A 27,630-nucleotide genomic window follows, 5' to 3' on the forward strand; every position below is an offset into this window, starting at 1 on the left:
ACACCCACCTTTTGCTTCTTATTCTGTTTACCTTGTTTGTTGTCAAAACCCAGGGCTTCTTTTTGTAGCAGGAACCCTTTGCATGTTAGACCACACACCCCTAATGTAGCCGATCCTAATGAGTTTCTGCTGTTGGGTGTGCCCTATTATGCTAATGAGTTCCTGCTGGGCGTGGCCAACTCAGGAGCCAGCCGGAACTCCGTTCCTGTGCGTTCCTGCCCAAAAATAGCCCTGTGTCCGAGGTGAAAGCAATCTGCTCTAGCCGCTACCTTTCCAATAACAGCTGACTACCCTCCCTGCTTCATATGCACCCTCATATGCAACGCATTTGTCTTACCTCTTCCATTTCAAAGGAATCTGAAGGCTTGCCATTTAAGCCAGAAACCCTCTTGAGCATGTGGTTCAAAAGCAAACTGGGCTCCTTGCGTGATCTGTCTTTAGTGGGCATCTCGGAGGTTGAAAGAAAATGGGTCTGTTTAATAGGCAGATGAGGCAACACCCGAGTTTTGCTTGCGATGAGCTGTGCAGGAAGAGATACAGTCTGAGCCTTCTCCTCCTCCTCCTCACTGGGAAGGATCTCCTCTTTGAGAGAGTCCAAGGCAGTGTTTTCACATAAGGCAGACCTGCCTGCTACGCATTTGTCCACATCAACAACAGGTGTGCCAACACTTCGGTAAGCCGGAGGGCCATGCGTCGACTGTTGAGACACTTTTCTCAGGAGCTGACCTATTCTTCTCCGCTTGGCTGGTGAGACCACAGCTCTGCCCGCTGGGCTGCCCACCACCCCCTTCCCCTCTCCATTTCCATCCTCTGTATTCTGCTGCATGAGGTTGATGTCATTCAGCAAAGAAGAAAAGGCGCTGGTCACATGGTCCAGGACTTGCAGTTGCCGGAAACGCCCTTAAGTTAGACAAAGATGAAAGCATGGTAAATCTCTGAAGTCTCATCAAAATCCATGATTGCAATGTGCCCTTCAGGTGCCACACGTTGCTGATTTGGCATGGAACGGCAAGCGCTCAGGTGCAGTTCAACTGGATGTCAAATGCTGTCAGCATCCTCCTAACTCATTTCTAGCTGCTTTGTTGGGATATACAGAGCTGCACTTCAAAGTACATAATGAAAAAACCAAAAAAGGTTTCGACATGTATAGGATATATTTTAATGGGGTTATTTCTGAATAGAGTTGCCTAGCTTCCAATGGGGGGGCTCCCGGTCCATTCTGGGATCATCCAGAAGTGATGTCATCACGCTGCCAATGCCAGGGGACGACTCTCTGGTTTTTGGGCAAAACTCTATTGTTTGAGCCCAATTTTACCATAGAGTTTCCCCCCAAAAAACTAGAGCTTAGCCCCCAACATCAGTGATGTGATTACATCACTTCCAGGTGACATCATTATGTTGCATTGGGGACCATTTCCAGGCAGGTCCCCCCCCCCCCGGAAAGGGGCCCACAAAACCACTGCCCAGACCAGGGGCCTGGATCCCTATTTCTGAATATACTGATTTAATTGGTTTTTTTTTAATCAGTTCACACCTTGCATAAACACTGACGAGCATAAAATTACCTTTCATTTGAGCCATGCCTAGATGCTGTATGATCATTCATAATGGAGTTATAGTAGATTTACTGAGTAGTTTATCAGCCATTTTGATCCCTCTTCCAGTATTTGCGGGCATGAATTCCAATTCTTGAGGGAAAAATCTTCAACAAAAACCATACCCCACCTCAAATTTCCCCTGTGAAGCCATTTGACCTTCCACTATTGCACCTAAATTGAAGGTGAAGCATAAAATGTCCAGCATAAAATGACCTTCCACTATTGCACCTAAATTGAAGGTGAAGCATAAAATGTCCAGCCAGGGGGCCTGGAATCATGTTTCAATCAGTTGTGTGGACCTTAATGTTTCAATCAGTTGTGTGGACCTTAGGAGAAGCTAGAATAACTGAGAAAGATGCATTCCTTGCTGGACAGAAATGGGCCAATCATATGTTTAAGCACTTGCACGTCTGTAAAAGCTAACATCTCTAAAGGATTTCCATCCACCATATACACATGGCAGAAATAACCAGCCTAAATAGCAGATCACCCCCTCACATTTAGAAGCTCTTTTACTCTAGCCATATTCGAGTTGCTGACTTGTGAACCCCAGGCAATTTCTGGGGTAGTTTAAATCAGTGGTCTTCAATCTTTCAACACCAAGAATCTACCTTCAACTTTCAGATGCCTGTTTTCACAAATTATTGGAAATCTCTTTCTGTTTTTTAGAAGCAGAAACTTGAATTTGCAGTTGAGATACAGAATTGTTCTACTCTCTTATATATTACATTTTTAGAAATACTGGAAGTGATGTTTTTAGAATTTATAAAACTGAGTGCTGATTCCAAGACTGAGACTGAAATCCTAAAAACACTTTCCATGAAGAATAACACATGACTTACTTCTGAATAGACCCGCTTCAGATTGCTCCCCAGTTTTATTATTGACTTTTAAACTTGGCCTTTAACTAGGCAGCCCCACAAACTCAATTTGTGATAGATTCAAAATTTCAGCCCCAGCCAGATTGACAACTTTAACTGCCCTTACAGAAAACTGACTACAAATATTGCAACAGCTTCTTCTGGGCAACTGGATGCGTTACAAATAGTCTCTGCCATCATGCAAGTTTAGCCAATCAATGTCGGAAGCTTTACTTCCATAAGCACAATACAACATAACAAAAACTGGGTGAGAGTCTCATTTCCATACCAATGCTGGATATTACTTTCTATGCACGTATCATAATGTAGTTGAATAGGTGCTTGCAGGAAACAACTCTGAATCAGAGATGGTCATAATGAAAAAAACCCTTTCAGGCACTTAGACATGGCTGTTGTCCAAGAATACTTTGCAATGTTTATTAACAGCAATTACATACCTCAGTTGATTCAATGACTAGTTCATTGTATTAACCACTAGAAACCCTAATGGCTGTATTCTTAGTTTCAGAGCAACAGGAAGAAATATGACTTCTTATAAAATGTACTGCAATTCATACATTGTACTTTCATATAGGTTTTTGTTAAAGCTTACTTATTGGTAGGATAAATATTATTCAAAGAGATTTCAGTGGGCTTTACTGAGTACAATGTGAGCTTACAAATGTTTTCAGGCCCTTTTAGTTTTAGAATGTGATCCATCTAGAAAACACTGATGTAATAACACATACGGACTTGTGTTGTTACTCTCATCTTTCTTGAATTTCAAGGGTGTTGATGTTTCTTTGAATGAATCAGTGGTACAAACAGAGTGGAAACTGCTGAAATTTTTGACTGTCTTTCTTGGGTGCTGCAAGACAAACGGCACACCTTTTGTGAGTGTCATTAATGCTTCTTCAGAAGGGGGCGTACATGAAGAATGTATTCTAGGGGTGTTTCTCAAACGTGCTTATGGCCTGGTCTTGTTTGAGGAGCAGTACCAATGCATTTGTTGTCTATCATTCTAGGTTTTGAAATTTTACTGCAATTTTCAGTTTCTAATAGTTTACTGTTGTAACCTAAGCACATGCATATATTTGGTTGGATTCTGAAATCCATAGAAGCAACAATCACTGATCTTTCCCACATTCTTCTCTCTGTAACCGCCCTTTCCAACCCCAGGAAGGCTTATTCCTTAGCTTGTGTGAACCACCATGCAGACTGTGAAGCCACAGTGGGTAGGGAAAAGGGATCAGAATTGCTCTGCTTTCCCTCTTCCGTAAGATGGAAGAGCTAAGAAGAGAATTTTTGTACCCTTCTTTCTCTCCACTGTGGCTTCCTGGCCTGCACAGCTAAAATCCCATGTTGGTCCTATGACCCCAGGAATAAACTTCCTTGGTGTTGGAAAATACTTCTGGGAGAAGGTGAACATGGGAAAGGTCCATGATGACCATCACTGCCTTCTGTTGGTGGATTAATCTACGGGATTAATCTACTGGACAAAAAGGATTCTTGATATGAACACACATGAACATTCCATTTTTGCATTATGATTTAATCATTATGCCATGCACCTGTGAATACTGATCAAATCACAACACCAAAAGGAATCCTAGTGCAATAGAGAGTCACATCAAAGTTCTTTTCGTCTGGTGTTTCAATCAAAGGATAAGTATGCTTCCGCCCATCGGTAGCCCATGTACATGTAGCAATTCCAAAATCAGTTTTAGAAATTGTCCCAGAGCAATCAGAATGTAGGCAGAATGGAATGTCGTATTTCCTTATTACTACCAGAAATCATTAATTTTTTTAAGTGGATTTGGCATAATAACTATATTAACAAATAGAAATGTTCATTCTGGGCTTTGAACAGATCTCCAGTGAGGTGGCATACACATTTCCCACATAAGATAAATAATTAGTTATGATACAACTACATATCTCTGTAAAAGTACCTAGAGGTATCATTCAGGTATGTCTGGAATTGCTCTGCCATCATCAGCTCAATCACCTTGCCCCAAAATGTCAAACCTGAAACTGAACTCTAACTGGCCACATCATTTGTAGGTAGAGAAGGCTTCTTTAAAGCTTTTTAAAAAAGGTTTAGGAAACTCCTCCTAATCAGAGACGAATTTATGATAAGAACATAAGAAGAACCCTACTGTATCAGACCAGTGGTCCATCTAGTCCAGCATCCTGTCTCACACAGTGGACAACCAGTTCCTCTGGAGGTCCAACAACAGGGCACAGAGGCTGAGGCCTTCCCTGATGTTGCCTCTTGGATGCTATCCTCCTGGATAAGAGAGAGGCTTACTGCCTCTGAATGTGGAGGTTGCCTTTAGTCACCATGGCTAGTAGCCACTGATACACCTATCCTCCATGAATCTGTCTATTCCCATTTTAAAGCTATCTATGGGTACGTTCAGATGGGCAGCTAATACCGCAATTGGCCCGGCTCTAATTTGATCCTGATCTTTTTTATCTGGTGTTGCACGTCCAGACAGCTCCCCTTACTGCATGCGTACTCCACGGTGGATTGTCTAGACGGCATCCACCTGAAGGAGCCACGTGGTTGGGGTTTTTTGGAAAAAAAATCTGTTTGTGTATGCACATCCATGCCTCAACGTGTACTTGTTTTTCCGTCCATGCGTGGAGTTGAATGGTTAAAGCACCACCAGTGGTACCTCTCTCTAGGTACCTTTTTAATTAATGCAGTTCATAAAATTCACGGTCCGTTTAGAAACATGAAATTGTCCAGAATGTTTGAGCGGAGCTCTGTGGCTGTTGCGCGTCTACACGTTTATGTGCATATCACTAAGAATTTTTTTTAATGGTGCCCGCTCAGACCATCCCAACTGGAGGATTGTGCGCTGGAATGATCAGACGGGGGAAAGTCTGCAATTGGCTCATCAGGAGGCGAAAACCTCAGATTTTAACTAGTATTTTTTAAGTATGGCTCCGACGCACGGCAAAATGGGATGCTCACAGAACAGGCACATTTCCCAGATGTTGCTGTCTGGTCATGACCTTTAAATCCATCAGGCACGAGTGCCTGGCACGGATCTAAAAACCCGTCTGATCGGGACCTATGTCTATGGCCATCACTACATCGTCTGGGAGCAAATTCTACATTTTAATCATTCACTGTGTAAAGCAAGATTAAGATGGGTAGCTGTGTTAGTCTGTCTGTAGGAATAGAAAAGAGTAAGAGGCCAGAAAAGAGTCTAGAATGTGACTATCTGTAGCTGAAGAACTGAGCAGTGACTCATGAAAGTGCCTACCCTAGCACATTTTTTTTTGTCTTTAAAGTGCTACTGGACTCTCTTTTCTATTGTTTAAAGCAGTATTTCCTTTTGTCCATCCTGAATCTACTGTCCATCAGCTTCACTGGATGCCCTCAACTTCTAGTATTTTGGGAGCAGGAGAAATAGTTCTATTTGTCAACACTCCACCCCATGAATAATTTTATAAACCTCTATCATGTCCCCCCTTAGTTGTCTCTTTTCTAAAACTGAGAAGTCCCAGACCCTTCAGCCTCTCCGCTAATTTTGTCCTGGTAGGATGCAATGTTAGTTCTAGGAGGTATTGTAGGTCTAAGATCATGGCATCCGGCCCCATCACTCCTTGGCAAATAGAAGGGGAAGTCATGGAAGCAGTGACGGACTTCACGTTCCTGGGATCCAAGATCACTGCAGACGGTAATTGCAGCCATGAAATTAAGAGACGCCTGTTCCTTGGGAGGAAAGTGATGGCAAACTTTGACAGCATAATAAAAAGTAGAGACATCACCCTGCCAACAAAAGTCCGTATGGTCAAAGCAATGGTATTCCCAGTAGTCATGTATGGCTTCGAGAGTTGGACTATAAGGAAGCCGAGCGCTGAAGAATAGATTCTTTTGAACTATGGTGCTGGAGAAGACTCTTGAGAGTCCCTTGGACTGCAAGGAGATCAAATCAGTCAATCCTAAAGGAAAACAACCCTGACTGTTTCCTGGAAGGCCAGATACTGAAGCTGAAGCTTTGGCCGCCAAATGAGAAGGGAGTATTCACTGGAGAAGACCCTGATGCTGGGAAAGATTGAAGGTAAAAGAAGAAGGGGACGACAAAGGATGAGATAGTTAGATAGTGTTATTGATGCAACGAACATGAAGTTGAGCGGACTTCAGAAGACGACAGAGGACAGGAGGGCCTGGCATGATGTGGTCCATGGGGTCGTGAAGAGTCAGACTCGACTGTGCGACTGAATAACAACAAAAAGGATGCAATGAATCAGTACAGGCAAGAATTGGTTTTGCAGGTGGGTAATCTTCATGACCCACCTTTGTGAGGGAGATCTAACCAAATTTTTCCCTGTGAAAATCATAAGAGACACTACTGGCATTAAATCTGGCATCTAAGTCGTACTGGATGTGAGAGATTTTATCAGCAAAGAATTTCAGTCAGTTCATAGCCCGTGAACCTTCTTGAACAGCTGAACTGAAGGAGATTCTGCTGACACAGAAAACTTTCTTTGTTGCCATCCCTCCTGTATCATAGGCCAAAATGGCATGGTTTGTCTGATCCGGTGTCAACCTTTTCCCAATAACACTCCATTGTCAATCATAAACACCAGAAGAAAAGTATCAGAGAACAGCAAAAGCAAATTGGGAGGAAAGAACCGTCCTTGTGGCGTTTGTGCATAACAGCACACACTGTTGGGGCAAACATGCACTTTGGCCCCTCCCCCCTGCCAAACCCACATATATTGATGATTGAACTTGTTATACCCAAGCAGTTAACAGAAATTTGAGGATATATGGGGAGAAGTAAATAGAATAAAGGAATCAACTGGAGTTGAAGGGGCAGCAAAAAGAATTAAAGCATAGATGAGGTACCTAAAAAGGGCACTTTCTGAAAGTATGGGCAGGAGATGTGAGGGTGACCTGATTGTGATATCTGTCACCCCACTGATTGCCAGATTTGACTTGGCTTATCCGGCTGGCTAGGTAGGTGTTCCCTACCTCCCTCACTGCTCCATGTGCATCCCTCCTGAAGCTGCCCACTCAGTGGAAGAGGCCAACCATCCCAGATCGAAGGAGTGTACTGTTTTTCAATCAAGGGTATATCATAGGTCCTCTGCTGCTAGAACCTCGAAAAAAGCTCCATTTGTTGGAGAATGTGGAAAGATTCCCTCCCCTTTCCAGCAAGTGCTGTAATAGCTGAGGGCTGAACTCCATGTTACGGACATGCATATGCAACAAAAGAGAGGCCGCTGAAATCAATCATGTGTTGAAAGTCAAGGGGGCCTTGGCAGTAAGTAAGGGGGCCAGGCCCCGAGATGCCCCACTGTAGCTACAGGTCTGGCTGGGCTTCAAAAAAAAAAAAAAGGACAATCATTTCCTCATAACCAACAGAAACATAGATACACCTGTTTTCAAACCCACAACTGGGCTTCACTTGAATAAGGTCATCTGCTTTGATCGACTTGTAATGAGTATTTTCCTTAAATAGACAAACACTTTTTGTAAAAAAAAAAAGGAAAGGTTTCCAAATGGATTGTATAAAAGCTGAGTGTAACAGGAAATTAATCAGTTCAGGAACACCTTGGACTAAACAATTGGACTATTTTTGTTTCTCAAGAATGTTGATAGGGAGTACACAAAGGTGTAAAATAAAATAGTTTCCACCACAACTACAAAGTGTGGGGGGGAAATAGCTGTGGCTCATTTTCGGAGGGTAGGTTTTTTCACACTCTCATATCCCCCCCCCGATTAAAAAAATCCAGGCACAATTGTATTCTACAAAATCTGAATGGAAGGAATTCACAGAATAAATCTATCCCTTCTGCTGTGGTACAGGATTATAGCACAAAGGAAGGTTTCCCGGAAGTTGTCCATCACTGAAGAGTTTTCCCAAAAATGAAGGACAGTGACTTCTGCTGACTTTCACTCAGCCTTTAGCCCACCGAGTGCATCCCACTCTGTTCCTGGGGGTTCCTTGACCCTCGGGAGTAGTTTGGGATTAGTGTTACCCATCACAAGGCAGGACCTGCAGTTTTCCTGGAACTACAACTAATCTCCAGGCTACAGAAATCAGGAAATGTCGGTTCCAGAAGGTGGTCGCCATGGCATCACGTTCCCACTAAACTACCTCCCCTTCCTCTCCCCAAACTCACCCCCCCCAGGCATAGCCCTCAAATATCCAAGCATTTCCCAAACCAGAGCTGGCAACTCTACCTGGAGTGCGTGCAGAGGACTGTGTGCAGGGGAGGCCAGGATGGATTGGATGTCCACTGCCTCAACCGAAGGCCTGGCAGAACAGCTCCATTTTGCAGGCTCTGTGGAATTGTAATAGATCCTGCAGGGCCCTGATCTCAGGTGGGGGCATGTTCCACCAGGTCAGGGCCAAGGCAGAAAAGGCCTGGGTCCTGGTTGGGGCTAAGCTGACGTCTTTTGGGCAGGGCACTAACAGAAGATGTTGGTCTGTGGAGTACAAGGTCCTGTAGATATGCTGGTCCCTGACAGCATAGGGCTTTGAAGGTTAATACCATAATCTCCAGGGGTCATTTCCTGCAGGAGCGCACAGGAGCGGAGCTCCAGCAGTAAAGAGCCCAGGGGGCAGGCACATGCAACAAGCCCCACCCCCTGCTCCCAGCAGCCCTCAGTCAGAGCAAGAAGCAGCCAGGTAAGTTGCAGAGCCCCCCCCCGGCCCCCCAGTCCAAAACAGTTCAGTGGCACCTTTAAGACCAAGTTTTATTCAGGTACATGCTCTCCCTCCTCTGTGAGGACAGATCTGCACATCCCCCCCCCCCCCCTGCCAATAGCTAGCAATCCAAAACAGTCCAGTGGAGCCTGAGCGGTGGATGTTGCCTTCTGACACACTTCCGGTGATGTCAGGGGGTGTGGCATATGCAATTAAGTTATGCTAATGAGCTATGCTAATGAGCTCCTGCCCCTCTTTTTCTACGAAATGACCCCTGATAATCTCAAACCAGATCCGGTATTAAATTCTCTTCCTATAGTTAGAGCACATGTTTCTTGATATTAGCTGAATTTCTGATTGAAGGTATAAGACTTAATACATCTTTTGCCTGTATGTAGTTGAAAAGACACATCTGGGACTACAGGATGATAAGATGGCTGTTTAATTTTTTCTCCTTTGTCAGCTTGTATGAAACTCATACCAGGGGGCATTCTGGTAATCTCCCAGTGCTTGAAAGTAAGCTAAACTAAACACAAGGATAGGAAACAGATATTCTGAAACATTTACTTACCACATAAATTTGGGGATTCTACATCCATGCGCTGCCTTTGAGCTTCTATGAAGACCCGGATATTGATGCCTTTAGCCATGGATGCAGAACTAATGAATCGAGAAGGGATTTTTGTGCAGATATCAGGTTCATCCATGCCAAACCCCAAATCCAGCAAAATTTCAACTGGATCCTTCGCTGAGAACTCCAGCCATTCAGTGACACTGTAGAGAAAACATCGAGATAAAGCTTTGGTGCTTTACTGATGTGATCACTCATTTTAATAACCAACTATATAGTTTTCCTCTTCCAACCATATTTGCACTATGTAGCTAGACAAATCTGATGGCTTTTCTGTAGGCAGAAGACAGAGTTAGGCTGAGAGTCTGAATATCTACAGATTACTGTGAAATCTGTAATTGAATGTTTCCAGACAAAATAAGTAGAAAATATAGTTCAACTTCATTTACTTGAACATCCGGACCTGCTGAAGGTCTTGTTGACAGATGTGCTCTGGGAGTTCCACATTCACAATGTAATTCCCAGGCATACATAGGCCCAATTCTGATCAGGTTGGAAGAAAGGGGCTAAAGCCTTATCCCATTTTCCAAACCTGAAACGGCTTTGAGGGAACCACTTTGTGTCATCAGTAAATGCAACTAGTGTCTCCTTGAGACCAATCCAGAAATTTGGCATGGGGGGGGGGGAGGTTCAAGCCCACTGTACCGACATGTGCCATGGTCTAAATTGGGTTTGTGCATGCCTGAATATGGAACTGAGGTCTAGATATGGAATTCCCTGAGCTGGTGACTTGACAGGGCCTATGGTGGACATGAGGACTTTGTAACACATGAACTAGCCCTTAGAAATACACATCATGGGGGGGGGTGTAGGTATTTTTTGGTATTTTTCATATGTGCATGAGTGTGTGTGCTCCTGGAAGTCATGGTGACCTCTGGTGACTGACCCCTACTGGGGACCTGGAGGATATTCAGAGAGGTGGCTGAATAAAGCCTGCCCCCGCCTCCCGATTGCTGGTATTGCAAGGCTGTCTCCCATCCAAGTACTTGCCAGAGTTGACCCTGCTTAGCTTCTGAGATCTGACGAGATCGGGCTTGCCTGGGCTATCCAGGTCAAGGCAAAATACACATCTGTTTTAATATGTATCCCAAGGATCTCCAGTCACCAACGTCTACAATCTATCTATTATTCAAATAGCTATATTTGAATCCATGAAGACTCTTGGACATTTGGAATAGGAGTTCATTGTATGCCAGGTTTCCCTGAAATTCATCACATTAATGGAAGAAATGGTGCTCAGTAGCTCCTTTGGCATACCCTGCATCGCTCAGCAACTCTGTAATTGCCAACACCAAGAAAGAAAATAGCCAAACTCTTCCCAAATTCAGCTTCTAACCAAATACATGAAATGTTAATGAAAGGACCAGTCATTCTTCCTTTGTCCTAACTGAAGTGAATGAGATGATGCCAAACAATTTCAAGGAGAGCAGGACAGATCTTGCCTACTCCTTTAAGCAGGCACATCAGCTCCATGTGCACAACAGAGCTTTCAGCTAGAAAAAGAGAAAGCATTCCATGTGCTTCCTCTCTCCCAAAGCCGCAGCCAGTTTTCTAGATTGTTGGCTAAGCAAATAGACTGTTCATCCGAACGCAGAGTTATCCAGAACATCTGTGAAAACAGAAGGTTTGATAAATAGGATATTAGCTACATACAGTTACATGAAATTTCGTGCAGAACAGAATGAATTTGGACAAGCAGGTGGTTTGGGTATCTGTAGAATGTTTTAGGCCTTCTCGTTTTAACTAAAACAAGACAAAGTCTCTCAGCAAAAGCTGGTGCATGTGTAGGCAGCTCAGACGGAAGAGAAGCATCTGGAGAGTATCTTAATATCATAGACAGACACACGTCCTCATAAGGACAACCAGACACATCCTGTAACAGTGCTGTCTAAGAAAGAAGAAGTCAATCAAATTGCATACACGCATTCAATTAGAAATGAATACAAGGAGCTCATGTTATCATCTACCAACTGCTCACATCTCCTTAGATGGTCCTTAGCTTACAACATAAGAACTACAAATGGTGAAATCAGACCAACACTGACCTTTTTGGTGCATTGGGATGAGAATGGGAAGAGCTGGCACTATTCCATCTTGAGAGAACAGGCATTTCTGAAAAATGATGCAGGGATCTATAGTAGTGGGGGGGGAGTAGAAATGAAATTTGTTTACACTCATGGTCCTCTGAGATGTCATTATGGTTTCTTTCTGGAGTAAACACTTGCATCTTTTTCTTAGTTCAGAATGATACTCCGTAGGAGCGCATCAGTAGAAAAGCATGTTCAATACTGTGGCAAACACATTTGTTCTCAGGAACAGTATGATACAGTAGGTGTTAGAATGTAGGTGTTAGGTACCGGTAGATGCTAATTATAAAGGTGGCAGAGCTTCCTTGCTTCTGACAGATGGCACATCTTTAGGAGTCTTTGGGGAGCACACTTTCTCTAGCCACCTACCTTTCAGAAAGATATAACTGCCTTTAACAAAATTCCACATAGAGCACATACTACAAATGTTACCAGAAGGGGCCTCACTGTAATTTCTTTACATTTTAAGATCTCAGGTTGTTATTAAATAGTTTGCTTTAGTTAAGTAGGTATGAGAAAGTAAACAGTGCTGTCTTCACGGATAGAAATTCTTCCCAGAATACTGCATTCTGATTTGAGTTGTCCATGTCGTGGAACAGAACTAGACATCTATTTTTTTAACCCATTTTCCATTGATGTGTCCTGGATATATGTGTATGTGTTCGGTACACACTGGATATGCATTTGGACAAGTATTATTACTATGGAATTATGCAAATCCATATTGCGACATGTATTAAATATATGCAGCATTAATCAAAATGTGCACATCTATGCAACGGTTAGAAAGATTTACAGTACTTTATCAGAAGGATGGCTTACATGTGACACAGCTATACTACAGAACATGGCCAGAACATATACTACAGAACATCAGTCCAGGCCTACACAACCCCATCTTTACATGTACAAACATCACCAGATTTGTCTCTTTTTAAAATATATAAACTGCCTACAATCCCACTATCTGTGTTTCCTTACAAATGAGAATACTCAGAATCAGAGAAAATAAAATATTTGAAAAGTCCTTTCAAATGTAAGGAAGGGAAGAATCTACATTGCTAAATTTGTTTGGACTGCAGTGTACAGTCCAATGGAACATTTTAAGCGAATGTTTTAGTCTTAATTTTTTTCTTTTTTATTACTTAATTTTCACATACAGCATAAAACAATAACAGAAACTATAAACAGTGTAACAAAGTATACGTTAGACAGTCTTACAACTACTCAAACATATATAACTAATTCAATATCCATAAAGAAAGAATGACATCATAAGCCAATAACAGTACCAAACCTATAATATAATGTACGTATTATAATTATAAAGATTTTGAACATTTGGGAATTTCTTCAAGCTGTGACAAAAAAAAAATCTAATATAAGAAACCACACTTCTGCAAAGTCATTGTGTGGTGGGTTTAACTCATACTGATTAATCTGAAAACAAAAAACCGTACATAGCTTTTAGTACTATGTGTTTTAGTCTTAATGCTTTTTACTAAGTACACATGGAGGGGAAATGGACTTACTACAGCTATATCTGCATACTAACAGGTGTCTGTATATCTGTATTTGTATATTAACATAGATAAATGTATATAGCAACTGTTGCAGCTATGATTACAGCAGCCAAAATAACAAAAATGACCACCAGCCAGCTCAATGTACAGCCTTGGATCTTCACATGGTTTCCCTGTATGATTATTGCTTGTGTGCAGAAGAATCTGACTGTGTGAACCAGCAGTTCTGATCCATATCTAGTGAAAGATGGATGGATGGATGGATGAATGGATGGATGGACGGATGGACAGAAAGACAGACAGACAGATGGATGGACAGACAGATAGATGGACAGACAGGTGATAGATGATAGGTAGGTAGGCAGACAGATCTTCTTATGGTTTCCCTGTATGATTATTGCTTGTGTGCAGGAGAATCTCATTGTGTGAACCAGCCCCTGTTGTGATCCATATCCTGTAGGAGGTGGATAGATGGACAGACAGACAGATGACAGATGATAGCTATAGATAGATTAGAGATAGAGATATGGTAGCCATTTACCTTTCTTGTCACCTGATTGTGTTTAGCATGAAAGGTGGGCCAGATGAAAGGTTTGTCCATATTTTAGCATGGAAATTTTACATTAACACCCACATGCCATTCTGGCTAATTATACATAGCACATTTTGCTTATTACTAGAAAAATGTACATGTCATCATTAAGCTAGCAAATATTCTTCCTGCCATCTCACAGTTTTAAGTCACTGATAATTAATGGAATGGCTTTTTGGGAACTCTGAAATGCCTCTGAAGTCAATATGAGAAACTTACCGCATGTAGTTCTGCACAGTCATTTGTACCATTTCCAGGGGAGGTAAAAGACCTGGAAGGCAACACAGTTCATGGATATTTATTTTCCAGTATGTTTGGTATTTTTATTAAACCACTCACTTTGGATAAGGAAGCCAAAATGTAGCAACAGTAACTTACTGAAATGGGCAAAGAAACCGAGAGCCTTATCTTTGCTTTTCCACTGAGTAGGTATTTGAGATCTGACATGCATTGACTGCAACACAACAGATACTATTAAAAATAAAACAGACTTTTATCCAGCTTCTTTGGATCAAAGGAGTTTATTCTTGGACTGTGCTGCATTTTGCCCACATTTCAGCCCAGCACTACAAGAAACAGCCATTATACAACTGGGTCAAGATTGGCTCACTTAAGGAGATCTATGGAAACTGGTTCAGTTACAGCAGTTAGTAAATCTGGGGCTGGTTAACATTCAATACTGGCTTAACGGGTGTGTGTGTGTGAGGCCATCAGTCCCACCTGCCATCCCATAAGAACAGGCCTGCTGGATGTCCAGTGGGCCCAGTAGTCCATCTAGTCCAGCAACCCATTTCACACATCGGCCAATTACCCTAGAGGGACAACTCACAGGGCACAGAGCCAAGGCTTTCCCCTGATGTCGTCTCCTAGCACTAGGATTCACAGGTATACCTCCTCTGAATGTGACTCCTTTGCATATTAGGCTACACACCCCTAATGTAGCCAATCCTCCAAGAGCTTACAGTAGCCCCTGTAAGGAGAGTTCTGTAAGCTCTTGGAGGATTGGCTACATTAGGGGTGTGTCGCCTAATATGCAAAGGGGTTCCTGCTACAAAAAGAGCCCTGGCATGGCTAGTAGCCATTGATGGACCCTTCCTCCATGAATCTGTTTAACCCCCTTTTGAAGCCATCCATGAATCCGTCTAACCCCCCCCCCCTTTAAAGCCAGCATTACACCCACTGGCAGTAAATTCTACAATTTAATTACTTCTTGAGGAAAGAAATATTTCCTTTTGTCTGTCCTGACTCTTTGACCAATCTATGTCATTGGTTGCCCCTCAGTGTTAGGATTATGGGGGTGTGTGTGTTCTTTTTATCCACTTTTTCTGCTTCATGCACAGTTTTATAAACCTCTAATGTCCCTCCTCAATAATCTTTTTTTTCTAAACTGAAAAGTCTCATATTTCTTAGCCTTTCCTCAGAGTAAAGGGGCTCCAAACCCTTAATTACTTGGGCTGATCCCCCTTCTGTACTTTTTCCACCTCTGCAATATCCTTCTTGAAATATGGTGACAGAACTCTACACAGTAATCCAAATAAGGTCATTAGCATATTGCCTGTTTTATTTCCAGTTTCTTTGGAGTCGGAGTCAGCATTTTCATTGAGCTATCCACTACAACCCCTAGATCTCTTTATTTATTTATTCAATTTATACCCCACCCTCCCCACCAAAGCAGGCTCAGGGCTGCTTACAGAAGGATAAATATAAGTAAACAATTATAACATAGATAAAACCTTCTAAAAACAATCCAATGTCATAAAGTGCTAGCTAGATGTATATACTTAGGGATGGCGGCAACATTCATGTTAACATATTCTATGGTCTGCCTTGCTCATCAGCTCCTTGATCTCTATCATATGCAGCAGACATAGGCTGTAAACAGTGGAACCAGTGAACAGGGCTCTGTATTTCTCATTTGTTGTTGTTAGTGATGGTGGTGATGGTGGTATTGTTGGTGGTGGCTCTTTCACCAAAAGCCTGGTGGAAGAGCTCCATCCTGCAGGCCCTGTGAAACTGTAGAAGGTCCCGCAGGGGCCTGATCTCTCCTGGGAGCTTGTTCTACCAGTACGGAGCCGCCACTGAGAAGGCCCTGGCCCTGGTTGTAGCCAATCTGACATCTTTGGGGCCTGGGAGGGTCAGTCTTTCCCTCTCAGTCTCAGTCAGTTCAAACACCATCATTATACGTCTAGAGTTAGGATTTTTTTGTTCCAGTGTGCATCAACCTATACTTGCCTATGCTGAACTTCATTTGCCACATTGTTGCCGACTCACCCAATTAGAGAGATCCTCCTTGAGCTCTTCACAATCTACCTTGGTTTTCACCATTCGGAATAATTCGGTATCATGTGCAGACTTGACCACCACACATTCACCCCCAATTACAGATAATTTGTGAACAAATTAAATAGCACTATTCCCAATACTGATCCTTGTAGGACCCCACTGCTCATTCCCCTCCATTGTGAGAACCACTTATTCCTATTTATTATTTATATTATTTATTATTTATAACATTTATATGACACCTTTTCACCCAAATAGGGTTCCCGAGGTGGTGAACATCAATGTTAATGTCTCTCCTTATCACCTGGCCTTCTGTTCAAATCCTTCTTGCTGCCTGAGGCTTGGAACAGAATAGCTGATTGTGCAAATAATGATCCCTCTGGGGTATATGTCGACATCTTTTTATGCCTTACCTTGAAATTTAACCTTTCACTAAAGGAATTACATCTTCTGTACATCTTCAACTCTGTGATTTTCTTGTAAAAGTAAAAAAAAAAACCCACCCTTGGAGTTCATAACCATGAAGTTACCTTTGCAGCTGTCATGCTGAATTTCACAGCACTCCTGTTTTGATCTTATTTCTACTCATGTACTGTCTTTTGATTGTAATAAGAGCCTATTTGTACCTTCTATTGTTTGACCTCTGAATAAGGTCCAATTGGGTTGAAACACGTTAGGTCACTATTGTTTTCTCTTGGACCTATGTTACTTTTTACTATATTATGAGGCTTGTGTTGGGCTCTGATACACTTTTAAATGTCTTTTGTAATACATACGTGTATTTTTTTATGTACAACTAGTTCATATATTGTTTTAGATTTTGGCCCTGCTATTGCTTTCTAACGTCAGGTACTTGATTCAATTTTGTAAGTGTGAACAGAACCTAGCTCCACCGCTGTACCCACAGCAATATACTGGTATGCACTAATAGAGGGTTTTCCTTGCTAAACGAAATTCAGTACGACCCCAGAACAATGTCATGAAATATTATAAAGAAGGACACAGAGCTGCACACCAATTTAGCAGGGAAAGGTTAACTCCCCTGCCTAGCACTGTAGTGAGGAACAGTGTGCCAATGCGCTAAATGGTTTTGAGCCAGGGAGGAAAGGCTAACTGTGAAAATATTGTGTAGCTGTTGAAATCATTTTTGGCATTATGATTTGCAAACATTCTTGTTTTAATTCCAGGAAAAGTCCGGGTACCACCTTGAAGTTGGTAACTAACAGCTAATGGTCAATTAATTTCAATTCAAACATTTTACTGCTCAAAAGCCGTCACAAATGAAGCTGATGAATAGTGCTGTACTGATAAAACACAATAGTAATACGTGTATCAGGTTCTCTGAATTCCCAGCTTTTATTTTCTAAAAAGTAAGCCTCTAACTCCTTCTCTTGTAGAGATATGCCTTTTCTTTTATACCTCTGCAATGGACAGAGCTAGAGACTTATGAGAGCATCAGCTTTGCTGCCTCTGATGCTGGTGGTAGAGAGAAGACTCCAGCGAGAACAACGGTGGCGTGTCCAGGGATGGCTTTCTGTCTTTCCCTCCTACATCCCCGCCCCTGCTGCCTCCAAGCAGAGGGCATGACAAACATAATGATTTCAACTTTTCAGGACCTCCCAAAAACCCCTGAACCAGTAACAATACTTGCGAAAAATCAGGATAATGAAAACAATGCCCTACCCTAAGTCTGGATCTGAAATTATTACAAAAATTATTACACATGCACCTCTACTACCTCCACCCTCTCTGGCTGGCAGAAAGTCTAGTAGGATTCAGTCCAGTAATATGTGTTCCATTTGGTATGAGCCATAAAAACGTGGAAGAAGAGAACAGACCATTTACAGGGGAAAGAAGGGTTGTTTGAGAAAGGCGTGGGTGACATTATAAATGAGACAGAAACTGAGTTAAGACAGCTGTCAGTTTAATAATCTGCTTCTTCTTTTTTTCCTGCTTTGGACTGTGGTCCTTGCCCGTGCCCTGTTTGATTGCATGTCTACAGCACAGGAGTTAGTCTGATCAAACAACACAGTGCAAATGTTTGTCATAGTTAAATAAATGGAGTGATGTTTGTGAAGGATTTCTAATGAAGCACTTTACATCTTGACATCATAGCATGTCAAACACTGGAATACAAGTATTTTATTACCTGCTTTGTCTCTGCTTTCTTGTAAATCGTGGCTTGCAGATAAGCTGTCAAAAAAAGGAAATTTGGGGAGGAGGGATGACATTCAAGAAAAATAATTAAATGGCCAGAACTCAGACTCATTTATTAACAGAACAGATGTGACAACGGATCTTTCTAATAGAAGAGGGATGCTCTTCTGCTAACTGCTTCAGATTTTCTAGATCCTAGACCCTACTGTTGGCTGATTTCATAGCGTAAGCATGCTCCTATACTATTGACTTTTGTATTTAGTCAGACTTATTCCCAAGTGAGTGTGTCTAGGATTGCAGCCTTAGGAAACTAGTTCCTAACGGGGTTGCTTGCAACCCCCAGGAGATGGGGGGGGGGGAAGAATTACCAAAATGGCTTCCTGCAGTGTCACTCACTATAGTGGTACCTATAATCTGTAACCATTATAGACATCAGTTCTGTCTGTGTAACCATGCAGTAAACCATAGAGTTCCAGCTGAATCCCAGAGCTTACTGTGATGCAGGGATGTCACTTCCAGTGGGAGGGAGGAGTGGGCAGGGGCCAAAATATTATTCTGCGATGCCACAATGTCACTTCTGGCTGCTTAACCAGAAGTGATATTGTGGCACTGTGGACTACTGCCTCCCCCCCACTGCCATTCCCCCCCCCCATTGCCCTATCAAGTGGTGGCAGGGGACCAAGGCAGACCTTAGGAAGTTGCCTGCCAAAGCAGTCAACTTGGCCACCATATAGGAAAGTGTAATTCACACGAAAGTCCTAAATAATTCTGAAGAATATACTCCATCATCTTGATGCTATAAGGAAGAAAGTGGTAAACAAGTATGCCATCTCAGAGCACAACTAGTCCCACCACCCAGTTCTCCCTTCTCTTCCCATGTTGCTTAGGAAATAAAACTCACCATGTTGACATCATTATATGCCACGTTTTCCCACCACTGCTCCATATGGTTGGCTACCATAGGAGTGGGGAGAGGACATGGGCTTCTGTTGGGAGGAAATTTGCATGACAGAAAAGATTTCCATCAGTGGAGTAGGATTTCCCACCTCCACCCTCCTGCTGCAGCCCAAAATGTCCCCCCCAAAAGTTGCTCCTGGGGATCCACAGAAACAGCATGAGGGAGGAAGTCAGAGCTCTGCTGCACGAGAGGGGAGAGTGTCCCCCTCCACTCAAGGAAATCCTCTGCAGTGTCAAGCCATGGAAACACATGATATGATGCTGCTGCATCATATCTTTCGCTATTTATAAAGTGAAGGCAGAACTGGATGCAGGGCTGCTGATTTGGGCCCCATTATCTGTGTCATGTTTGGTTTTATCCTCAGAATATGTTCACCTGGGTCCAAGTTATGGTCCATCTATCCCGATACCACCAGTTCTGACTGCTAGCCACTCTCCATGGGGTCTCACAGTCCTGGGATTCTCTAACTGAGAATTAGAAGTGTTCCAGTTTCACAACCCCCTCATTTCAATCCCTCGTCCAATGTCACTCTCCCCTGTGTGAACATATCTCCTGAAACTTCATTCTTCATTTTTGTGTCGCTATCTGTTTTCTCCTGCCAAATATTTTCAGTTATATTTGCAAAGATTTTTAGATGTGGTGACGATTATTGTGTCTCAGTTGCACATAGCATATGAAAGCTGTAAAAAAAAAACCCTGCACGAACAATATAAAAGAAACAAATGACTTTAAAAAAAAATAATGAAGAGGGCATTCTTGAATATCCCAGTAGAATTGTTGAACATGGCCCTTTTAGATTTAAAAGGTATCATCCTTGCCAATAGGAAGCAGGCCAGAACTCAGTCAAAGTCTCCCATGAACTTGGGTAATGAGGAAGTCCGAAGGCAAAAATGTATTACTATGCATGAAGCAGCACAAAATTAATGTTTGAGATAGACAAAGTGTGGCTTATTATAGCTCTAAGGAAGAGATGGCTCTGGAATGGTTACAATTGCCCCCAACTGTATTATGGTCCCTCTGACATCTTTCTTACAGCCAGGGTTCCCTCTAAGCTGAGTTAGTGTGAGCTAGCTCACAGTTTTTTAGCCTCTGGCTCACACATTTCTGTCTCAGCTCAGGAAGGGATGGCTCCAGAGCAAACTGATTTATTCAGTAGCCAAATCGCTCGCTCACAACTTTAATGACAGTTGCTCACAAAGTAGTTTTTTTGCTCACAAGACTCCACAGTTTAGAGGGAACATTGCTTACAGGTCCATCTGTTTCAACATTATCAAAGCCTTTTAAACACACCTGTAAATTCCATATTAACTTGCCCATTTCAGCACAGCTAGCCACACATTAGACTGTTTCTCTGTCCAGTTCAAATCCTGACAAGTCAGATGAGTGCTGAGAGTTCTGTGCCAAAACTTTCTTATCAGGTCATGGAGGCCTGATTCGGATCAGAACTATGACATGTGGAGAGAAAGGGCTTAAGCCTTCCCCATCCTGTGCCATTTTCCTAACCCAAACTAGCCCCCCAGGGCTGTTATTTGCCCCTTTGGGAAACGTACATGTAGCCTATCCAAATCAAGGGCCCAGGCCTCTGAGAATTACACGTTAAAATTTGCTGGTAGCTCCAGCCATGGCAGAGCTGGGCCAGACCTGGAAACAGCATAATACGTAATTAGGCCAGGAAGTTTCATTGATTGCAGTTGCAGTTGGATTTCCCCCCCCAACTAAGTATGGTCCAGCACTGGAAGCACAGTTCAGTTCTTAATACTGAAATAACATATTTCAAAAAATAAATAAATGATGTAGTGTATGGAATTATTTTTGATGGCTCAACTATTCTATTCAGAAGGGAATGCTCATACTTACTAGAAACCAGAGTCCTGCCAGTTGCAAATGTTTTCTTCTGTTTGGTCAACTAAAAATTAGAGATGAAAGCATAATTGACTACAAAGCTACCAAACATGCTTTACAAGATAACTCAGCCTTCTCATTTTTGCTGGTACAAATCCTTGTGTTTACATTTAGCTGTGTTAGTCATGGCAAATAAAGGTAGTCGATACAGGATAACATTAATAGTACACTCCAGTTAAGAAGAAGAAGGAGAACAGAATGGTGCAGTATGAATAATGGGCTAAAACAATTAAATACAAACAAAAAAGGAGAATAAACATTTCAGAATGGCTATGCTGTACTGTGTCAAATGAGCGGGCATGTAGATAAGAGCTCCACTGCCAATTGTGGAAGAGGAATAACCCCTTATTGGGTCATGGATTGTGACCTGCAGTCTATTAGCCTCAATATTCTTCCTAAACAAAATATAAGATTAATTGATAATTGCCTTTTGACCAGATTTGTGCAGCTTTGCCATCCATTGTTTGTGTGTGAGTGTTGGGGTTAGAAAACACCAGTTTGGTGTAGTGGTTAAGTGTGCGAACTCTAATCTGGGAGAACTGGGTTTGATTCCCCACTCCTCCACTTGCACCTGCTGATGTGACCTTGGGTCAGTCACAAGCTCTGGCACAGCTGTCCTTGAAAAAGAGCAGTTTGTGTCAGAGTTCTCTCAGCCCCACCCACCTCACAGGGTGTCTGTTGTGGGCAGGGGAAGGGAAAGGAGTTTGTAAGCCGCTCTGAGACTCCCAGTGAAGGGCGGAGTATAAATCCAATCTCTTCTTCTTCTACTACATTTATTTCATTGTAAATATGTAAATAGGTCATCTGAGTGTATAGCTCATGAACAGTATGAAATTATTCGTTTTGCCTCCCTGAACCACCATTTTGCCTCTGGCTCTGGTTGGCAGACCTTGGAGTTCTAGCTGTTTGTTCTTTTCTTTTTCTTTTTTAGTGTATCATACACAAGTAGGGTTGCCAGTACTACCACACCAAATGCCAGATTTTGAGAAAGTGGCTGGGGATGGCAGAATTGGAGAGGACATGATGTCACTTCCTGAGGATGCTTTAGGACAGGGGCCTCCAGCCGTTTTGACCCTGTTGGCACATTTGGAATTCTGATATGGCGTGGTGGGGGCAGCAACAAAATGGCCGCCACAGGAGGTGGAACCAGTCAGAAAATAATTGCCACACTTTTAACTTCAGTAACACAGTGAAGATCCTTGTGCTGTGGTGGCAACGTTTAAAAAAAGATCTGCACAGTCAATCAGATCTCCAATAGTCAATCAGAAGCCTTGCTGGGCAAAAGCCCTACCTGGCCCCACCCACTTCCTAAAAGCCCTTGGCAGGTGCCAAAAAAGACGTTGGCAGGCGCCAAGGTGCCCTCAAGCACCACGCTGGGGACTCCTGCTCTAGGAATTTCTCCTACTCTGTTGTAAGAACCACAGTAGGGTTCCCAGACTGCCAGTCTGGATGGGGGGGTCCCTTGATTTTCAGGGCTTCTGCCCACCGCTGACCAGCTGACCGGTGGGAGATGCCCCACCCCTGAACAGCAATGTTGCCCAGTGACGCCCCTGACGCAATGACATCTCATTGAAGTGGCGTCATCGCATCGGCAACATCGCACAGTGACGCTTTACTTTTGGGCAAAATTCTGTGGTTTGAGCCCAATTTTAAACATACAGTTTGCCCAAAAAGCAAAGTGTCACCCCCGATGTCACTGACATGATGACATCACTTCTGCATGCTGTCATCACATCATAAACATCCCCACCCACTCCTGGACCACCCCCAAATTCCCCCGCTGGTGCAATGATCACGCCTGGCAACCCTAGACCACAGAGACATTGTATATCCATGTACATGATTTATGCTGGTCTTTGACCGTATTAATAAATCTAAATCTGAAAATCTGACCACAGAGACATGGGGCAATTCCTACAGCAGTGCTATGGAGGCCAGTTTGCACCCTTTTGCTCTTGCTCTTCAGTTTCTTGAGGGTGGGGGCTTACTCCCTGCAGGCTGGCAAATGGCAAGCCTACACACAAGCCTGCCCATTCCTGATATATGCAATGTTTGTTACTATTTTAACAGTGAACTGCAGGCTGTGGAAGGTCAGTAGTTCAGCGGTTCAAGACCCGGGTGCCGCAAGACAGGGTGAGCTCCTGTCTCTAGTTCCAGCTCCTGCCAACCTAGCAGTTCGAAAGCAAGAAATTGCAAGTAGATAAATAGGTACCACTTCGGTGGGAAGGTAACAGCGTTCCGTGCGCCTCGGTGTTTAGTCATGCTGGCCACATGACCACGGAAACGTCTTCGGACAGCGCTGGCTCTTCGGCTTTGAAACGGAGATGAGCACCGCAACCCTAGAGTCGGATTCGACTGGCTTTCGAGCGAGGGAACCTTTACCTTTACCTTTAAGCCCCTTGACTTCAACTGACTTTAGAAGACTGCAACTGTTTAGGATTGTACCATACATCTTATTACAGGGTGGTTCACTCCCTCCTCTATTAACAAGAACATTCAGGGCAGCGGTCTGTCAGAATGCAGTGACAGAAGAAACTTTCTGTTCCTAGAGTGACCTTGGTTCCAGTTTCTGTTGCCAAGGAGCAAGCTAGGGACTGAAGTCAGTAATGACAGGGTTTTTTTGTAGAAAAAGCCCAGCAGGAACTCATTAGCATAATAGGCCACACCCAATAGCAGAAACTCATTAGCATATTAGGCCACAACCCTGACAGCACCACTCATTAGCATATTAGGCCGTACCCACGTGTTACCAGAAGTGTGGTCATCCAGCCACACCAACCTTTTGCTTCTTATATTGTTTACCTTGTTTGTTGTCAAAACCCAGAGCTTTTTTTGTAGCAGGAACTTATTTGCATGTTAGGCCACACACCCCTAATGTAGCCAATCCTAATGAGTTTCTGCTGGTGGGTGTGGCCTATTATGCTAATGAGTTCCTGCTGGGCGTGGCCAACTCAGGAGCCAGCCGGAACTCTGTTCCTGTGCGTTCTTGCCCAAAAATAGCCCTGAGTAATGCTATAAAAATTAATGCAATAGGAGATCTCAAAAGAATAGCAGTACGAAAAAGAAACTTATGGGGCCTGGATAGAGATGTGAGACTATCACAAGGTAGAAGAACAGCAGCAGGACATTGGAAGCCTGACACCAGAACTCAGGCAGAAGCATTGAAGATGAAGAACCCATCAAAGACGGAAGGCACATCAGAGCCTCCCCAGGAAGAACGGGTGTGAAAGGGTTCTTTGGTTCTGCTTATTATATAGAGAAAGATATATAGTAATATTTTTCTTAAGTTTCCAGAATGGCCAATATTGGTGATAGATGCAGCCTGGAAAAATAAAATTTATTTTATACCCTGCTTTTTTCCCCAGTGCCCTGACCCGGATGGCCCAGGCTAGCCCAATCACAAGCTAAGCAGGGTTAGTATTTGGATGGGAAACCACAAGGAAGTCAGGGTCACTACTATACTAGCCTTCCATGGACAAGTGGAGATTCGAACCTGGGTATCCCAGATCCTAACCCAACGTTCAAGTCACCAATTCCAGACAGAATGCTTCTTTGCAGAAGAGCTGTGCTCTGTATTAGAGCATTGCAAATGTACAATCCACACACTGTGGGAATACGGTAAATCCTGTTGTAATAATAGTCCTTTTGCAATGCAGTCCTAAACAGAGCTACACCCTTCAAAATCCACTGAAGTCTGTATAGGACACTACTAGCTCCCGTCTCTAGTTCCAGCTCCTGCCAACCTAGCAGTTCGAAAGCAAGACATTGCAAGTAGATAAATAGGTACCACTTCGGTGGGAAGGTAACAGCGTTCCGTGCGCCTAGGTGTTTAGTCATGCCGGCCACATGACCACGGAAACATCTTCGGACAGCGCTGGCTCTTCGCTTTGAAACGGAGATGAGCACCGCAACCCTAGAGCCGGATTCAACTGGCTTTCGGGCAAGGGAACCTTTGCCTTTTTATTAGACTACTAGTATCAACATAGGCACCAGTACAACAGCCCCAACACAACAAAATAGTAACAAGTAGTGGTAGGTATTTCAAGCACAGAAGTGCAGAATTAGAGGCAAATGGATCAAACAAGAAGATTGCTGTAATGGTTCCTCCTCACACACATTTGCATGTGACAAATATAGCACTTGAGTAAACAATAAGAATTAAATATGATTAAGTCTTTCCCATGCCCCTGCTCCTCTGTATGGATTGATTAAGAAGTGCTGTTGGCCACAGAGTGATGTAGTGAGCCCTCAGGAAAACAATTAGAAACCAAACAGTAGCACTATTTACTGATCTTTCTTTCAGTGGAATCTTCATGTTTCTGAAGACAGAATGACATCTGCATAATAATAGCTTTAGAGTCTTTTGAGTATCTATGACAGAATATTATTTCAGATAAGAGAATGAAGGGCTTCATTTTCCAGCTGTGGATAATGTATAAGGGCATCAGAACAAAACAAGAACATCTAAGGGCCTAGATAACAGCTCAGCCCATATCAAGTGTGGCAGAATGAGGACAAACTGGGATTTTAATCTTTATTCAAGCAACACAGCTACGATGGCAAGAAGGTAAGGGGCCCTTTGCTGACAAAATCTAAAACAAAACACCTCAGCTATTCTTTTACAATTTCTTACCAAGATGTCTAGAGGAATGAGGGGCATCTATGGCTGCTTTTGGAGCTGGAAGATCTTCATCCAAGTGTGTCCAGGACTGAGCTGGTAAACAGATTCGTCTCTTGATTTTTTCATTGGTACTGTTGGTTCCATGATGAGGGGTCTCAGAGGACATCTCAATGTACAAATCTGAAAGCTTTCAAAAAAACCAAAGAAACATACATTTTTCGGTAATTATTTACAGTTTGGGCTGAAATGGAAGAACCCAGATCAGTAGTGCAGAGGAAAAGCAATGTACGTGTTGGAGTTTTGGATAACAAAAGAAAATCTGGTCCAGAACTTAATCTGAGATTATTTCTTGCCATTAATTTCTCTTGTCATATTAATGTGGGGTTGAATTAGGCAAGTTTTTCCACTCTGTCTTGCCCAGTCCTCTTGCCTATTACTGCCCTTTTCCACGTGGCTTTCCCATGATCCCCAGCATAGCTTTTTTTGGTGGTAAAGGGGAACTCTTCCTTTATTTCCACCAATAAAAAAGCTGGCTGGATCCAGTCCACTATCTGTAGGACAGACAGGTACTCTTCTTGCTATCTCACTTTTTCTTTTGAAGTAGGGATACTATTTGAAGTGAATCAGACTCAGGCAGCTCTTAACCAAGTGATTTCAACTTTATTAACAAGAACGATCCGACACAAAAACCCATAGGAGCCACAGCTCTATTTAAACATCCCGGGCTGGGGAAACCACGCCCAGTAGAATGGTAAGAACCAATCATATTTACACAATAAAGACCAATAGAATGCTTTCCCTCCAAGTACACTGCTGCGCTTTGATTGGCCTGCTGTCAGGAGGAGCGAATGAGAACTGTCAGATCAGGATACTGGGCTTCTATGAAGCAAGGACTGAAGCTTAGTATGTAGTTCATAGTCTAGTACATAACACTATTGTCCAGCTGGCCGGTGAGAGGAAACTCCCTCCACCCCCAATGCCATGTGTGACATGCTGACATCACCTGTAAGGGACATCGGTGATGTCAGGGGGCAACACTCTGCTTTTGGGGCAAAACTCTACGGTTTGAGTCCATTTTTACCATAGAGTTTTGCCCAAAAAGAAGAGCATCACCCCCAACGTTGCCGACATGCTGACATCACTTCTGGGGGACAACAGTACATCACACAGCATCCCCACCCACCCCTGGAATGCCCCTCAAATCCCCCCGCCAGTGCAAGGAAGAGACTTGGCAACGCTATTCTGAAGCAATGAGGTAGGTACTCAACATATAGGCCCAGTTGATTGTTTAAAAAATATGAATGTCCAGGACTGGAAAAGCCCTCTCCACCCACCCATCATTACCACCAGGACAAGGCTAGGCAGGGCAGGAAAACTCCACCCCACATGGCCCAGCAGAGCAGAGCACTACAGCAGCAGTGAAGTGATGGAAGCAGCCAGATAGGCAGTGTGCACACAGGCAGACTCACCTGCCAAGAACAGCTGGGGGGGGCAGGGAGGAGGCCTCACCACCAGCACATCCAGCAACCACTAGCCATCACAGGCCAAGGGCTAGAAGTCACAGGAGGAGCCTAGAGACAGGAGATAGTGACTTCTCAGGAACAGCACCATCCAGTAGAAGACTGTTTTGAAGCCCCAGGTCAGGTGGAGCTGATGAGGGAGGAAGAAACCGAGGAGGCCCATTGGCTCAGAAACTGATAATGAGCCAGGCCCCACCCCTAATTGGAGGACATTGGCAGAG

The 27,630-nt window shown here is 43.2% G+C and overlaps 1 protein-coding gene across 1 annotated transcript in view; it reads right to left on the minus strand.

The window, feature by feature from the left end:
* The window catches only part of CCDC129 (coiled-coil domain containing 129), a 65,621-nt gene extending 39,566 nt beyond the window's left edge, over positions 1-26,055 (minus strand). The window contains exons 1-8 of the mRNA XM_015405731.1: positions 25,902-26,055; positions 21,224-21,272; positions 18,401-18,444; positions 14,649-14,651; positions 14,188-14,239; positions 11,812-11,898; positions 9,707-9,909; positions 338-900 (exon numbers count right to left, since the gene is read on the minus strand). Coding sequence (XP_015261217.1) covers positions 338-900; positions 9,707-9,909; positions 11,812-11,898; positions 14,188-14,239; positions 14,649-14,651; positions 18,401-18,444; positions 21,224-21,272; positions 25,902-26,055 — 1,155 coding nt within the window. The remainder of the gene's footprint in view (positions 1-337; positions 901-9,706; positions 9,910-11,811; positions 11,899-14,187; positions 14,240-14,648; positions 14,652-18,400; positions 18,445-21,223; positions 21,273-25,901) is intronic.
* Positions 26,056-27,630: the final 1,575 nt, after the last annotated feature.

Source organism: Gekko japonicus, unplaced genomic scaffold, assembly GCF_001447785.1.
Source record: "Gekko japonicus isolate JY-2015 unplaced genomic scaffold, Gekko_japonicus_V1.1 scaffold58, whole genome shotgun sequence".
In the NCBI taxonomy this organism is placed as follows: domain Eukaryota; kingdom Metazoa; phylum Chordata; class Lepidosauria; order Squamata; family Gekkonidae; genus Gekko; species Gekko japonicus.